The following is a 17,887-nucleotide window of genomic DNA, read 5'->3' as shown; positions in this document are numbered from 1 at the left end:
TTGTTTTCAATGTATGCATTTTGTTTGTTGAAGCACTTTTTGATTTTTATCTTGAAAGCTGCTGTATAAATAGTTTTACTTACTAACTAGCAGGAATAAGGGAGTTCCGACAAACACAAATCTGTAAAATGTATTTTTATTTAATCTTTTTTTTTTTGTTCTCCTTCACCTCTGAGATGAGCAATTAAAAAATGGCATCGGACTCCCCCCCCCCCCCTCCCTCTTTGTTGCTTTGCATGCGGGCTGATATGTCACTATGCAGGTCCAAAATGGGAGGACAGGACACACAACACAAATGAGTCCCCAAACACGTCCAAGTCCAACGTCTTGATTCCCAGAACAGTACGAAAACCTTACAGAGGTATAAAGGGACTAAAACCGGATTTACAAAGAAACAAAAAGAAAAACTGGTAGAAAGTAGCAGGCTTCGTTTTAACCGCTTGGGTTTTCCCCTTAAAACACTTGGGAGAGTCGTAGTGTTTTCGCCCCCAGCATGAAGACACAAACAAAAACAGGAGTTACATAAATTAATGATGGTGAAGATCATTTAGGAACATTTTGTAATCGTTTTCCGAGTCATTAGAAAATAATTCATGTCATTCTTTGCAGTCAATTTAGTACCTCAGCAACAAACTAGGCTCTTTCATTTTAAGTTCAAATCAGATTGATCTCTGATTATTGATGTATTTTTTACTAGGTTTGAAGGAAGAGCTTTAACCAGAGGCACTCTGGGACAGAGAGGTCTCCCCACAGCATAATGCTGCCACTACCAGCACTTTGAAATGGGGATTATGTGTTTTACGTGTTAAGAAAATAATGTTAAAAATCTCTGTCATGCTTTTTAGGAATTAAAATTGTGGCGTTACTGATGACAGAAACAGATAAACACCCCCCACTGTGGCACCGTATAGTAAAAAGTAGAACATAAAAATATCCGAGGAGCATTTCATAATCCAGAGCCAGAATACGAACAGTACCAGGGAGAGAAGGGTTGTATCCCAGAAGGATGGAACAGTTCAGCCGCTCGTCTCGATTAGAAATGTTGCTACTCCTACGAGGCGTCTCTATTCCCCCCCCATCTGTTTGATGAGGAGACATTGAAATAAAGCTATTTTAAACAGGCATAACGTTTTAACATGTGCTCTACAAATGAATTAGACAGGAGTTGGTCATGGTGGAGATGCAGCCATGAGGTTAATGAGGTTAGAGGAGCATCTTGCATTGAGACAGGCTGAACTAGAACAACCCACAGATAAGAACCACACAGCTGGAGTGAGGACACGGTTTGATGCTCAGGGCAGAAAAACAGCGTGATGACAAAAAGACTACATAAAATAAAGAAAACTCTGCATTTAATTTAGACCAACATTGTGATTCCAACGTAGCACAAACATATTTACAACCTCCAAAGAAATAAAAGTAAACTTCTCTTTATGTCCTAAATGCCCCAGACCCTTGCACACACGTTTTCTTCTTCATCCCCCCGTTCTCCTAAATCAAAATAAAAATTGCATGACAAAGAGTTATGAAAATATAGGCTACTCCAACATTATGTTATGGACCGCTCTCTCCTTGTTCTTCTTTTTGTCGTCCTCCTTCTCCATTTTTCCAGTAAGGGTGTTGGGTGTTACTCGTCTGTCCCGCTGGCCTGTCCCAACCCTGACCCCTCCCTGACCCCGGGGCGTGGCATTGAGTCTCAGGATCCCTGCAGGGCTGCTTAGGTCACAGCTCGTCACGGTCCCGTCTGAGGATGGTGTAGCGGGTCTCGCTTGGTGCCAGCTTCTGGAACGAGCTCTCTGGAGGATTGCTGGCCACCTCTTTCTCCGCCTCCTGAGAACAATAGTCAGATTGAACTAAAAGGGCAGCATTTCAAAATAAAAGTGGATTTCCTGTGGATAAACCAATGGCCGACCTGTCCAGGTGTGCTGTCTGTGGGGTCAGGACCGTGGTGAAACTCTCTGTGAAGCTTTCCGGAGTGAAGATCCAAAACAAACTGTTTTAGCTTTGCAGGAATACTGAGGGAAAAAAATTAAATAAAGTGAAACAAACCTTCAACAAAATTTGCTTAATGGAAGATTTCATTAAGATTCATATTTCCCTAAATCCTGTTTCCAAATCTCTTTGGCCCATCTTTAAAGAATAAATACAAAGTTTTGTCATAAAGTAATTGTTGTGAGCAAAAAAATATCATTTGTAAAAACTTATCACCACTAATATTGCAGTTTTTTTTTTTACCTACTGAACAATATACTAAGCATGAACTATTTTAAATAAAATCATCCTTTTTTTTTCTTAGAGGAAACGGATTGTAAATCCAAAGATTCAAAAGGTTTTTGCAACATTTTCTAATTAACTTAAAAGCAACCAGTTTGCTTATTACTTTGGGTTTGAATGAAGAAAACTGAATATTTTGTCTATGCTCAGCAATAAAAACGGGATCTTGATCAGTCTTCATTTCAAAACACTTGCTGTATTTAGCCAAGTTTTAGTACAGCAGTTAAAATCAGATTTTTGTGCACTACGGTGTAGCTTAGAGCATAAATCAATGAGTAGATGTGGCTCTATTTACCATAAAAACACAAGGAAACCAAAAGGCTTGGGAAATACAATCACTTTGTGTTGCATCTAATACTTATATAAGCAGATTTTAATTTAAAAGTCATAGTTTTGCCCTGAGTGAATTATTAAATTGTGGTGAGGGAGACGCATAAAATCAGTCCGCCCTTGAAAAATAAGGAATGTAGTCTGGAAATAAAACAATTTCTCCATTCTTAAGATTATTTTTCCACACATATCCAACAGCGACATGCTGGAGCTACGAAGTTGGTTGGCGAGAAGAGACGCCATGAGACGAAACAGCCGATGAGTCCTGTTGAAGCATGAAAAGAAATCTAATCTGGTTTATGAATTGATCCGAGTGATGGGGGGGTCGTGTGCTGGTGCCACATCAAACTCACCAGTGTGACACATCAGGACACACATAAACAAACATGTATATATAACATACTGTGTGCTAATGTAATTACAGGGTGTGTGCATCACATGCAGTGCTGATGTGATGTAATTAGGTTGTGAAGGAGCTAGTAAAGTCCTCCAGGCTACTGTCTATCTGATCAGAGCCTGATTGTGGGGGTGCGTTGGGGAGCAGAATAAATAAGATTAAATTAGATTAGACTGGATTAGTTTAGCACTTATTGCACGTGCCAAATCATGTCACATTAGCTCCGGTGTCCTGGCCCATTCATAAAGGACAGATTTTAGGAGGTGTGGCATTTATCTGCTGTTCAGCACTTTGTGTGTGTGTGTGTGTGTGTGTGTGTGGGCGGGTGTGTGTGTGTGTTTTAGACAAAATTCATTTGCTCATGAACAGATCTCATTATAAACAATTACACGCGCAGGTGAATGATACATCACCCAACTCATCATCAATCAGAACTATTCAAAGGAATGTTTCCCTCTGCATATAAAACAAGATTTATTTAACAATTACAAGTACCATTTAAGCCAAATTTCATTAACTTATATTAGAGATGCACCAACCAGAAAGTTTTGATTGATCTCAAACCTCCAGTTTTTGGAAAGCTCCGGCCTGTCCATACACATTTTTTTAAGAAATCCAATTAAAATATTATTCGGTTATTGATTATTCACATTAAAAGAAGAAGTGATGTCACACCATTGGTCAGCGGGAGGAGATGCTGTAAAACAGAGTTTTTTGACTCATATCTTAAAAAACTAAAAACACGAGATTACATTTGAAGCTTTTTATGCAAACCTCGCTCAGCTCACTTTGCCTCAGAAGTTGGAGTTATGATCACAAACACACACACGCAAACACACACAAGAGTTCAGGGCGTTAGAAAAACAGTGAAATTTGCTAATTGTCAGGGTTAGGATTAACTAGAGGTTGGTAAGTACAATGCTTTAATAGGATGTCAATTCTCAGAAGTGCAAATAAATTGTTTTCATTTGCAACTTTCACTACGCTTCGGCCTGAGCTGCAGACATATTGGATTTTTGAGTTTGATTGGATGCACAGATGCTGATCCAGACAAAGATCTCTGAACAGAACTGAGGTCAGTATCCAGTGCAACTGCAGATAATTGAAAACATAAGGAGAGTTGAAGGTGTAAACTTCTATTTGTATCTCCTCAAACCGGTGGCAAACAACGTTTGTGATTAAAGACATGCAACTGAGATAAAAAACAAATGCCACTCAAGCTGAAAATCATATAAAAATTGATTTCTAATTTCTCGCAAAATAAAAACATTTGATAATTTCTTCTGATCTTTGAAATCAGAGTTCAGGATGGAGTGAAATGAAAGAAACTTTTGTATTATTTGAAATGACTCAAATACTTACGTGAGGTCTTTGAAATCAGGAAAGACATACATGTGCCTGAACGAGTCTATGGCAATGACGGGACAGTCAGCCGGAGTTTTCTGAATGTGGAGCAGAGGGTGGCGGAACTTATCGCAGTCCGCATGAAGGAAGTTTATAGATCCTGACAAGAGACGCAAACATTTCACAAACACCATCTTAGTGTACAGGAAGTCGTGACTGATTAAAATCTAAACTGGTAACATCTTCTAAATGCTGCCTACCTTTCTCACTGATGAGCTGTCGAGTTACTTCATTCTGGAACTTTTCTAAACTTTCAGAGTCTTCTTTAAGATGGAACAAAATGAGGAAGGGAAGTCCTTCTTCGGTCAGCTCCTGGAAATCACACATACGCCCACGAAAAGAATCAGTGTATGGATCAACAACTAAATGGACGCCTGATTTCCCTTTCAGGACAGATTTTGGTGTAACCTGATACGTGCGTGCATATTTATCAGAACAAGTGCCAACATGAATTGTTTCTATAAAATATTCAACAGAAAAACGAGGTAAACAAACCTCCCCATTTTCAAAGGTGATCTCCCGAACTAGAGGCACACACTTGTCCTGTGCCCAAGTGTACGTCAGGTCAAAGTTGGTGAGGGAGCCGAGGTAGACCAGGTCAGGGGCGCCCTCGCCCACAGGCTTGTAGAGGACGCTGTCTCCGCTGAAGCGCTCAGACGCCGACACAGCCCTGCATGGACAGAGGTCAAGAACAAACATATAAGTAAACATTCAGTGAGAAACTGTGCAGCTGTAAAAATGGCGGTGAGCTCACCCAAACGCAGCGGAGAAGGTGCAGTCGTCTCTGAGGATGTTGGAAACTTTTTCATATGTGCGGTAGTTATCAGAGTCCTTTTGTTCAAAGTATCCGATAATGTTTCTTTTGCTTCTCTGTTGAGTTAAAGTGTAAAGTGTTAAATGATGACCCTGTGCGATTTAATTCAGTCATAAATGTTTATATGTAATTACACATAATGCTTTTGGCACTCACATCTATAGTATTGACCTCCTCCATTGAGTGTATCTCCTTCACAGGGTCGACCTGCTGCTGGCGGATAAAGTCAGCGATGGCGGTAACCGACCTCTGACCCCTGTACTCCCTCTTCATCATCATCCCGTTGCGGAACAACTTCAGCGTCGGATACTTGGTGATGCGGTAGCGCTGAGCTATGTCGGCTACACACGGGGGAATAGGAGGAGTTAGGCAAATGAACTGATGAAGAGCGAGATGCAGAGAGAAAAAACAACCACATGGAGATGAAGAGCGGAGTGGTGACAGAGACAGCAGTTAAACCAGAGTCTGAAAGCCCAGCCCTCAGTCAGCTCCCAGCTCTGATCTCCCACATGAAAGCAGCCCCCCTGCCAGGAGTAAATATTCGCGCTGCGCACACTGAATGAGTGTGTGTGTGCTTGTGTGGCAGGTGTCAATCTCTCTGCGGGGCGTCTCTAAGCCTCCAGTCTTCACAGGATGCAGCAGTTTTGTCATTAGTCTTCAAACAGTTTGCAGGTCATCAATAATTCTCTTTAATTTGCTTTATCTCAAAAGGCTGAAGCTGGCAGCTTACGTGTGTGAGCTCTGGTGTGATGGGCATCTCCGTGTGAACATGTGCATCAAATATAGAGTATAGATGTGCACCTCTTTCCCTTCCCACATAAAGTTTGTTGAATTTCTTTGAGCATATACTCAAACAATATAAAATGATTAAACCTATAATAAAAACAGCAGATCAGCAAACGAACGTTTTTACATTTTAGATAAAACTTGCAACCAAACTGAGACAAAAATTATATTTTTTATTTATTACATGTTTAAGATACTTTTTGAATATGCAAAGTTTATATGAGGTTGAGCTTCTAGTTATATAATATTTTTTTCTTGAATGAATAACATACATTTATTAGGTTATAGCAGTCAAATGGCATTACAGAAGAGCTGCAAAGTCTTCATTTGTGTCTTAATGAAGCTGACATCATGCAGTCAGTGAGCACCTTGGTTATGATGCAGTGCTGCCGTCTCCAGATGTCACTTCACACCTACTTGCCAACTCAGCTCAACGAGATCTCCCTTCTATCTGACTAAACTGCATTTTTTAAGAATTAAGGTCATTTTAATGACTTTTATGTGACGTTTTCTGCAGTATTGAGAAACAGTGGTACTTTTTAGTGATGGTTATGACTACTTTGAACTGTCAAATAAAGACTACTGTTCATACAAAAATAAAAACCTTTCATTACCAAAGGTAAAACATATCAGTTTTAGTTGGGGTATTTACTATAGTCCTGTATCCATATCAGAAGAGGATTTTACTAACCAAGGTAAAAGGTAAGGTAATTGTTTTTATATAACACATTTTCAGCAACAAGACCAGGACAGAGTTGTTGCAACGCAAACAATAGTTTCCATAAATAAAGGACAAACACCTCCTTTTTTAAATCACACTTAACACAAGTGGTTTCTTCAAAACAATTCATCGCATATCAAAACCAGCTACGCTTTAAATCCAGATATTCACAGATGGAGTTCTAAAAGCTAAATTTCTGCAAGTTTCAGTGATTTCTCAAGACTTTCTGAGAACTTTTTAGGCCCTTTATGACTAAAATTTAGGACCAACTTAATGAAAATTAAATAACTTAAGTTTAAATGAGTACTTAGTAATAATCAATTTATAATATTATATATTGTAACAAAATCTTTTGATTTTATTTGCTTAAACAAAGGTCCAAAAGACAGTTAAAGGGGTTGCAGCTTAAGACACCCAAATCCCTCAGACTGAACCACAACAACCATACCAAATAAATGCTTGTCTGTAATTCTAAGCAAAACAAATTAAAGACAGAATAAATTAAAAAAATTGTACATTGGGGAAAAAAAACAATTAAATAATCATCTAAGTTTAAGACTTAACATAATTTCAGACCGGTTTTGGTAAATCTGGACAAATTCAGGACTTTGTTTTTTAACACCTAAATTTAAGATTTTTCAGTTTAAGGCTTTTTAACACTGAGCAGAAACTCTATAATAACCTAATAACCTACGGCGAGTCTAGGACAAAACACTTGGCCATCAAGAAGACAGCTCAAAAACATACAACCAATATTATTCAAAATATTTTCACAATTTCACAAAGTTTAAAATATTTAACTTACTCCGTTCTAACAAAACCCATTCTTTACATTAAATGTGTTCCACGCTGGTGCAGCATTCACTTTAACAATTACCGGTAATGCGCTTCTCACAGGAACGTTGCAAGTTGTATTTTTAGTAACATCTTGAACAAAGTTAGAGAACACACAAAATAGCAGGTAAGGAAAATATTACTCACAATGTTGGTCACAGTCGACCCGAGCAAACACCACCTGCTTGGTATCAGGGAACTCGTCCCGCACGATGTTTGACGCCTCCTCAAAGATCGGATGGAGCATTTGACTAAATCTACACCTGCAGAAGGTTTAGATTTTGTTCACTTTGCACAACTTTGTAAAAAAAAAAAATTTAAAAGGTAATAAAATAAATCAAGTGGTAAAGCTAGAAGAACTATTTTCTATTTAGGGCAGGAAGATGTAAAGTTTTGCAAAAACTCAATTTAAATGCGACTTAAATAATACAAAAGTATCATAAAAGAAAAAACAAATACTTACCAGTCAGCGTAAAAGTTGACTAATGCTACCCCAGCATTATCTGCCAGAAAGACACAAAATCAATACATAAATAAAGGTTTATTATTACAGAAGAGCAGAATAGACTGCCCCACTATGAATTTTTTTTTTTTCAATATAATGACAGCATCATCTTACTATTACATGAACAACAAAATCTGACCTAATAAAATGTATTTATGACGTATAAGCCTCGCTTAACTTTATTCCGATCAGTTTATCCAATCAGTATTGCTGTTTTTCAGACTAGCCGATTCTTGTTTACACTTCTGCAGAAATTTTCATGGCTGGACATGCAGAGATGGCACATTTAAATACCACTTGTAAACTATCTACTTGTAAACCATAGCAAACTTTCCAATTGGCTATAAAATTTTTAACTCTGATTGTTAACAGAAAATTTAATTGCAACCTTGCTCAAAAGCTCCCTAATTGGAGCGTTTGAGACTACAGAGTTATTTTACAATGTTTTTGTTGTGTTAACAAAGGAAGTTATTTTATGACATTAATGATTTGGCTGGATCAACAATTATAACACAATAAGGAGATTTTACTGTAGTCTTGTCCCCTTAAAAATATGTATATTCACAATCAAAGCCTTTTAAATAAGCTAAGTATTTTGTTATTGCAACACAAACATATATTTATAGAAACATGACAATTTTTAGTTTCTATATATTATTATACACCGAGCCAAAAATAGTAGGAGAGGGGCGTGCCGTGGTGTCGTAGGGGATAGCGCGACCCATGTTTGGAGGCCTTTAGTCCTCAACGGGGCTGTCGCGGGTTCGATTCCCGGACCTGGCAACATTTCCCGCATGTCTCCCCCCTCTCCTGTCAGCCTACTTTCATATAAGGGACACTAGAGCCCACAAAAGACCCCCTGGAGGGGTAAAAAAAAAAAATAAATAATAAAATAAAAAAATAGGAGGAGAGCAAGTGCAAAAGTCGATATTACAAAAAACTCGAAGATAACATTAAATGGCAGTGTAGGAAGTGAGAATGTTTTCTTTCCTGTCATACCAACATTTATCTGCCTTGTCTACAGCTAGATAAAAAGAAAGACAGGTTGTTTAAAAAATTTTTTATCCAAAACTAGATATTTATTTCAGAAATAAACACAAAAGTGATAGTCATCTAAATATAATGGAGCAAAATGTCAAACTTGTTTCATCTATGTACATCAAATGTAATTTCTTACTCAGGACATCATCGATGTTGGATGAGTCCAGACTGATAATTTCTGCTTTCCCCGGAGTAGAGAGGCCCATCACCTACAGTTGAATCAGAAACATCCTCAATTAAAGCAGAGTGCATGAACACAGCAGAAAAAAAGAAAAACGATGCATAAGTGTGGGTCAAACAAACAGAACTTCCCACAAAGTAAATCAGAAACTGTAGCATACGCGACTCTGGATTGATAACAGATTGTTACCCACACTGCATGGGGAAAACATTCACAGAGCTTCACCTTTTGTTATAATGCAGCAGAAAATTACTACCTCTGCAAGCAAATACAGACTCAGGCCTTCCTAGTGTGATGCTGCAACCATGCCACCTATTTTTGAGCATTTTCTACCATTATCCTTTGCTTGACCTCTTAAACTCCATCAGGTTGGATGGAGAATGTCGATGCAGACATTTTTATTCTTCTAAAGCGAGGATCGATCAGGTAAAAGTCTGGGCTCTGGCTGGCTCACTCCATGACATTTACAAACTTCTTCAGAAGCCACTCCCTTTTAATGCTTGCTGTGTGCGTTGTCCTGTTGGAAAATGAACTTTCACCCCAGTCTGAGGTCCATTGTACTCTGCAGCAGGTTATTGCCATGTCTCTGTGAATTGTTGCAGTTCAAACTAGTGTCCTGCTTCCTGCTGCCTGAGAACATCCCACAGTGTGATGGGGCCACCACCATACTTCACTGCTCACCAGGTGATGAGATGTACCTGAAAACATGACGCCTGGCATTCAGGACAAAGACTTCAATCTTTGTTTCATCTGACCAAATCTTTTGTCTCTCATATCCTAAGACTCACTCAAATGCCATTTGACAAATTGTCATTTTATAGGTACAACTTTTAAAATATGTATATATATATTGTCAAGAAAATCAATTCAAGAATTTGGGAGAGCTTCACAAGTAGTGGACTAAAGCTGGAGTCAGCACATCAAGGCCACTGTACTCAGGCAAAACCTGCAGAAAGCTACAAAGTGTCTTACTGGGCAAAGGAGAAATCAGGACTGCTTCTCAGAAGTCTAAAGTTTTTACAGATACAAGTAAAGTCTGCATTTCATTTAGAAATCAAGGTCCCAGAATGAGGAGGAATAACATCAGAATGCATTGTACTTGAACTTGCCACATTTAATGATGATTGGGGCTGCCACTGAGCTCTCTGAAGTCCACACACACCACAGCTTTGTACCAGGAAATGATAGAGCACTTCATGCCTCCATCTGCTGACAAGCTTTATCAAGATGGTGGTTTAATTTTGCAACAGGACGTAGCACCTGCTCACACTGGCAAAAGTAAAAAAAAAAAAAAGCTGGATCAGGGACCATGATGTTACTGACTGGCTAACAAACTGGGCTAACCAGAATCCCATACAGAATCTAAGGAGTATCATCAGGAGGAAGATGAGAGACACCTGACCCAACAGTGCAGATAATCTGAAGACTGCTATCACTGCACCCTGGCTTTCCTGAAAACAGCAGAACCATTGGCTGACTGCCTCCATACTTTTAAGAAGCCGGACATTTCTGTTTTAAAATATTATTTTAACTGACAAAGCAAAGACTATGTACAGTATACTCTACTTATTAACCTGGGATTTTCTTGCTTTATTGATAATAAATTGGCAAAACTTTCAAACTAATATTTTAAATTACTTTATGGGGTAGTGTGTGCAGACTTTTTAGCGCTCCTCAGCGAAGCAATGTTTGGCCACAAATAAAAGAGACATTCTATAATAGCGGCCTCCCTTTTGACATTAATGTCTCTTATCTATCTTTAAAACAAGCCCTGATATATTTAAACCAGAAGTTCAGGTTTTGAGACATGCAGGCTTCTAATTAGAATATTCAACTTGGAAAAACAATAAACAGAATGCCACTCCCAGGGCTTAACCTTAACAGCAGCTACTATGTCAATTATGCAAAAATGTGCTTGATATGGCTACTATTCACTACAGTGCTTACATTCATTTCAAAAATGTTTTCATCGCTTGTCCATAAGTAAATGCAGGTCAAAACTTTAGCTTTTTATAAGTAGCAAAGTATGCATCTAATGCTACACTACATATTAAAGATAAGTCATGTCAAGGTTGTATATTGGGCGGGAACAGAACTATGTTAATTATAGTTATTTATGTATGAATGACTGTATTTCTAAACCCTAAATCTTTTGGTGATAATGAAGGTAAAGGTCAAAAGAGCAAAAGTGTGCAGAAGGAGAACACACCACAGTCGTGTCACCTTTGCAATATCACACTTTTACAATTTTTTTTCCTTTCCATCTAGTTCCTTTTTTCAGTTCATTTCAAGTATATAATGCTGCTCACTGTCATATCCGCTTTAGTAAAAAGTTCTATGACATGTCAAGACTTTAAAAATATGCTTAATGTATGAGGTGTGATCCAAGATAACTAAAGATCCGCTTTAACCAGGATGTGAGAAGAACTCTACCACATTTAGAGCTGGATAAATATATTCATAAACAAACAGGTGGAAATACCACTGTCATTTCCATAAGTCAATGTATAAAAGGAAGACTTGAATTACTCCTGTGCTAATAATTAATATCTAATCTGGTTTCTATGATCTACCCACAGGTTCTTGATGGGTATGAAAGCACACCAAGGTTGTAAAAAGTTGCAGTTTCAAAATCACTATAATTTTTTGTCATATTGTTCCTACAGCTTTTGTCATATTGTTCCTACAGTTCTGACATCCATTATAATTGGATGTCAGAGAAATGGGTCGGTGAGCTCAGGGTTTCTTTAGCTGTCAAGAGCATATATTAATGTATCTCCCCCACCTGCTGCTGCATACTGCTAATCAGTTAATTGAGAAAGAAAAAACAATACATAAAACACCTATATTTTTCTTGTCTTACAAGAAAAAGTTATTTGTGTATCTGAATATTCCACCTCTTACTCTTTCGTAAAACTAGAAAAGGCATGCCAAGAGCAGAATGTCTGTAAATCAGCTCAGTGCAGGTTAATTAGCCAGCTAATAATAGCTTGTTAAAATCAAAGTGTTACTCTGCTTAGAGCAGATTTAGACCCGTTTTTTAATTAAACTAAAGAACCAAAGTCAATTTATTTTTATGTTTAAACTTTAGAACTAATAACATTTACAACAAAATTCTTTCAGGTTTTGAGACATGCAGGCTTCCAGTTAGAATATTCAATTCGGAAAAACAATACACATAATAATGGATAATCTACAAAGTCAAATTAATCATTTTGCAGCTAACTGAAATAAAAGGCAGGAAGGGTGATTTTTTTTTCCCCCATTAGTGTCATTTTTAAAATTCAATGGAGATATAGCACAAAGCATAAATAACTTATAAAACGTGCATTCCGGATGCCTTTATAATAAAATTATCTCCCCATTTCTGTATCATTTAATATTCATGTTATTAGGAGCCACAAGTTGCAAAACTGCTATAACTAATTGACAATAACTCAATTCTAAACTATGTAATTACAGATTGCTGATCGCTTCTGACTTCACAGAATGCTTTATGACACCTGCAGACCCACAAACTGCCACATTCGCCGTGGTTAAACCCATCAAACCGTAGGTCTCTGCAGCTCAGAGAGAAGTTTTCATTTCAGGGCCAAACTAAGCCTCCCTTTAGTTCCGGGTTGTCGGCCAATGAGAATGAGCCACAACAGAGGAATTTACCAACCGGCGAGCATCATTCAAAGACGCATATATAGCGACCGAAAAAGTACGACAATTACTTTGTGCAGTAAAACAACAACAAATGCTTAACCCGTCCAGACAGTAGGGCAGCCAATAAGCTTCAAAAAGCGTGCTAGCAATTAGCAATGACTTCACTGTAATTAATAGATAACAGTAGGTAGCACCTACTACTAACTATTCTATTGCTCATTCAGCAAAATTGATCAAAATTTCAACTTTATCACCACATTTTAAATTTTAATAAACACGCCTCTTATATTGTAACATGAATTCAATCTTTTAACGGGAGTACAGTTGACCAGCGAGCAGGATTTAGCTAACATTAGCTCCATCTGTTAGTGACCGTACTGTCCCCGGCTGTAAAAAAAAGACGCTTACCAGCAATATAACAGCGGCGAAACGGATATCCAGAGATGGAGATATTGCGAACAGTTTCATTGTATGTCGTGGTTATTGGAGGAGGTGGTGTTGTTCAGCCTTCCCGGTCAGTCTCGACGCCGCTCTTCTCTCGTAGCAGGAAACAAACGGCGAACAGAACTCAGGGTGACCACGGAAACCCGAGGCGAACTTCCTGGTTATCGCTAGGCTTTCTGGGTAATGTAGTTTTGGCCGCGTTGTTGAACAAGCGCTATCCACCTCGGAGAGAACTCAAAACATGGCGAGTGAATTTTGCTGTAGCGCTGTAACGGGAGTTGTAGTGTTTACAGCGTTGATCCAACGGGACGCCTGAGAGGAAAACTTTCTGAAGAGTTTTGTCTGAGAAAAAAAGATTCCGAAGGTAAATATGACTACAAACAGGACTAAACTGGCATGATACATTATCAACATTTCGAGTGGTTTTAATCTTAGACTGTGTTGAACCATAGTATTAGTACGAAAAATGTATTTCGCGAAACACAGGAGAGTTGCATCATTGTAGTTAGAGGTTTGCTATTCCCACATCTATGTGTAACACAGCTTTTACCCCCTTTTGCACATGAAATCCTCATTTAAAAACAGTGTTTAAAAATGTACTCAGGGTTATGTTTGTGTTAACATTACTTTGATGATCTGAAACATTAGGTGTGACAAAAATAAATAAATAAAAAGACAAAAACGAAGAAATCCAAAATAAACATAAATGGTATATTCCAATTCCTTCCAACTGCATAAAACGTTTATTTGTCATTTTTGTTATTTCAAACTCACTCAAACTTTCAGATTATCTTGCTATGGTAAGCTTGAGTAAAAACATTAAGATTCCACTGCCACTTATTTACTTATTTATTAACACAGATGTTTTAAATATAAATATCATGATCTAAATGCGATTTTGAGTGGAGAAGCAACCATTTTTCCTACTGCTACTGAAACATATTGATTGGGTTGTAATTGTGTTATCTATAATATGTTTGTAGCTTTGAGTTTGTTTACAGTATAGTAGGTATTTATCCCATAGTAAGTATTGATATTGATATACAGACTCCGTCAAAAACATATAAGAAATATCCATTAAATGTAATTTTACTTTTAGGTCCTTAGGGCGCACAATTTCATATATTTTTGTCGTTTTGCTTTTTATAGCTATAGCAAGCTGATATTAGCATATTAATTAGTAGGCCTATGTGCTTCTAGAGTCAGTGACTGTTTACAGGACAACTATCAAGTTAGTAGATGATGTTGGTCATACCATAGCCATAACTTAAATGTACAGTATGTAACTTTTATGAAATTTGTATTTTACACATGTTGAGACTGTCACTCTGTCATGACAGTATGGTATCAGATAGTATGTGAAAAAATTGTGCTGCCTTGTCGCGGTGCTAAACTAGTAACAACTAATCAGAGAGAGAAGGAGGGTCTTAGCGCTGTCAATCACCCTGGCATGTCTGCTCCCCCTCTGTTACGCTTCAACTTCTTCCTGATAGCAGAGACTGTTGTGAATGGTAGGCTAGTTAGCATAGCCACCGATGACGATGGATAAACAGTTTTCCTGTAAAGGTAAATTGTTTCTCCACCATTAGCACATTGAACAGCGAGTACACGAAGTTGATTGACAGCGCTAAGCCCTTCCTCCTAGCTCTGATTGATTGTTTTTGGTGCATTTCTTTAGATGGCAATAGCAACTCAGGAGGACATGGAGATTAATCTTTTCACAGACTATTTGTCTCATAAAAAACTGTCACGACATGGTGACAGTTTTAACAAATTTGTAAAAAAACAAACATACTGCAGCTTTTATATTCTGTGCTAAAAATAATCTTTTTTTAAAAAAAAGATTGAGAAACCAGAAAAGATTTAAAATTATAGGAACAGAACAAGAAAAAGATTTGCTGGAACATTTTAAAACCTCTGCATATCCTGATACCGGTAAGGCACATCTGATAAGATCAAGTATAAAAACTAACAGTCTCTCTCATCCCTACGTCTGTCATCAGCACAGTAGCTGAGTTTTACTGGCAGTTATTTGTGTGGACAGGTGGGTCGGTCTCAGTGTGAGTGAGCGTCTTTCTTTGCTCTGCCAGGAGCCAGGATCAGACCAGGTAGGGGACCTGGATGTGTCTTCACACCCACTGAGGATGATCTGAACTGGGAAGAATCCTCCAAAGTGTCCCCCCTCAACAAAGATATGGTAAGAATCCAAAACCCTAAAGCAGCTTCACACATTCAAATCCCAGAACCTTTCCTTTATATTCATTGTTTGTATATACTGTATGTTGGTCTCCAGTTTGTAATTACCCTTCAGGAGTTAAGACTGTAGAGGCCACGTGTAACAAAGCTAATTGTGGGTGCTGCATCTCCCTAATTGTTAAGGAGATTAGATGTTGAATTGAATCCCAGCATTAATATTTGATGTGCTAAAGCTGTCCATAGGGGGTTCCCAGTGTGGGACATAGTCACAGATGGAGAGAGGAAGAATCAGCTCCCTCTGAGGAGGAGAAAACAAATCACTGACCTGCTCAAATCATTAGTCAAAAATTTCTATTCTGGGATTTTTTGCATTAGAAAACAAAGCAATGTAAATTTGAAGAAGGACAAATAAATCTTGTCTTATTCATAATTATTTCTTACATTAGTTTTAGTTTCCATGTGTTTTAGCAGATATACAAATTTAGATTAATTTCTAATTGCCCAAGATAAAATACACAGATTCTGATGTGCAGTGCCTTGGATTAAGTGTTCAGTGACTGTTTCTTGATTTTAACTATTTCACATTTTGTCACATTCTCACCACCAACAACTTTGAATTATTTCATATGGGATTTGGAGTTTTGAACAAACCTTATTCATGTGCTGGAACACATTTAGCTCACCTTTCAGCAAGACAATGACTCTTGACATATAGACAACTCTACAGTGGAATGGACCAGTCAAAGTCCAGACTGGTTGCTTTCTGTTGCAAGACTTGAAACTGGATGTTATGTTTGATGCTCAGTCTGACTGAACCTCAGCTATTTTACATAGACAAATTCAAATGTGGATAAACACTAAAGCACCATTCATAGTGCTGTTAGTTCTGTTCCCATTTTTATTTTTCATACACATGTTCACAAATATAACACATTATTAACATGACCAGTTATGGTTCAATTTTCTTTTCAGAGACTAAAATGCGGATATTAAAAATAAATGATAAACAGGAAGTTTAGCTTTGCACCATTTGTTCCTTATTAAGACATCTTAGGAGCTATCTTGTAGATTAAGTTGAAAAAAGAAACATTTTAATAAAACAGAACATTTGAAATGTTATTTTTGCTGACAGCTATGAAACCTCTGCACTTGATTTCTTTTGTGGAGGAGTTATTTTTAAGTAGCAGCACAAAGCCGCCATCACTTTTATTGTTTCTTTTTCTGTTTTTTTTTCTCCTTTTTTCCATTTTTCATCACTTCCATTGATTTCTTTTTCTGTTTGTTTTTCCATTTGATTACGTCCTCGTCCTCTGATTCGCCAGTGGGCACATTGCTCTCTGCACTTTAATTGGCCATTTAATTAGATCACAGTTTTAGTCCAATTAGACTTGGAGGTGTAGGGGCGAACAAGGATGGAGAAGGAGAGAGGAAAAAGTCCCCAAGCTGGTCTATCTGTCTCCCAGCCCCCCGATTCATGTTCTCTCCACTTCTCTTCAGTCTTTTCTTCATTTTACTGCCTGCACTGCTGTCTCCCCCTCTCCTCCTTCCTGGAGGCATCTCATTAGTGATATAATGCGATGACACTAAACGCACCACCTCTCTTACTTTCAGAGTGTCTGGCTGAACTGCACAGACAAGGTGAGAAGGACTCGTATCTAAATATTTTTTGGTAGAAGTTTCTTAAGAAATTGCATTCTTCTACCATTCTCAGGCCCAAGCTGGAGACACACACAAGCAAAACACTAACTAAAACCATGAACTGCATGCTGGATACAACCCTTCTGATGCAGAGTGTATGTAAACTTCTGACTGGAGCTTTATGTTTATATGGGTTTTATATGTTAATAATCAGACAGCAGGCAGGCCAGTTGTAACCATAGGCATCACAAACTGACCCCTGTGGCTGTGAGATTGACAGCTGTAGTCCCGCCTAATTGCATTACTCTCCCAGGTGATTGGCTCGCGCCCCGGGGGCTCATTTGTCAGGATGCATTGTGGTAATGATGTAAATTAGCAGATCTATATGTCACTCAGCCCTCTCGCCTCCTGCTGATTGGCCCCGCTGTGCCCCCGGGGCTCGGCCCCCAACCAGTCGAGGGAGCCGGCTCATTGGTCTTCAGGGATCCGGGGAGTCCCCCAGAAATGGGGCTTCGCAGATTGGACATCCCTCTGGACTGATATTATCCTTCCTCCTACCTCTTTAGCTGTCAGTCAAAACCCAGGGCTTGTTTCCTGCAGCGTATATCTTTTTATCTGAAACATACAGACTCATTCTGAAACACACAGAGGGGCATGTAGGTGGCCTAGAC

General features: G+C 38.3%; 2 protein-coding genes across 5 annotated transcripts in view; one reads left to right on the top strand and one right to left on the bottom strand.

The window, feature by feature from the left end:
• Positions 1 to 122: 122 nt before the first annotated feature.
• Positions 123 to 13,517, bottom strand: erp44 (endoplasmic reticulum protein 44). The gene is made up of 11 exons (XM_032559222.1): positions 13,347 to 13,517; positions 9,243 to 9,315; positions 8,024 to 8,063; positions 7,708 to 7,823; positions 5,376 to 5,560; positions 5,160 to 5,275; positions 4,901 to 5,075; positions 4,606 to 4,717; positions 4,364 to 4,505; positions 1,913 to 2,015; positions 123 to 1,830 (listed from the first exon to the last, which is right to left on the bottom strand). The coding sequence occupies exons 1-11, from the start codon at positions 13,404 to 13,406 to the stop codon at positions 1,723 to 1,725; spliced, it is 1,230 nt and encodes a 409-aa protein (XP_032415113.1). The 5' UTR covers positions 13,407 to 13,517; the 3' UTR covers positions 123 to 1,722.
• An 87-nt stretch (positions 13,518 to 13,604) lies between these two features.
• invs (inversin) overlaps positions 13,605 to 17,887 on the top strand; it is a 35,588-nt gene continuing 31,305 nt past the window's right edge. For 3 of the 4 annotated variants that reach the window (XR_004338784.1, XR_004338783.1, XM_032559195.1), the window contains exons 1-2: positions 13,605 to 13,746; positions 15,473 to 15,579. Coding sequence is in view for 2 of the 4 variants with exons in the window: in XM_032559195.1 (XP_032415086.1) it covers positions 15,577 to 15,579 (3 nt within the window). In the remaining 2 variants the exon portion in view is untranslated. Of the gene's footprint in view, positions 13,747 to 15,426; positions 15,580 to 17,887 lie in introns of all 4 variants that reach the window. The other variant, XM_032559196.1, reaches the window with a different exon arrangement.

Source organism: Xiphophorus hellerii, chromosome 3 (genome assembly GCF_003331165.1).
Source record: "Xiphophorus hellerii strain 12219 chromosome 3, Xiphophorus_hellerii-4.1, whole genome shotgun sequence".
Classification (NCBI taxonomy): domain Eukaryota; kingdom Metazoa; phylum Chordata; class Actinopteri; order Cyprinodontiformes; family Poeciliidae; genus Xiphophorus; species Xiphophorus hellerii.
This window is presented reverse-complemented; position numbering and strand designations above follow the sequence as displayed.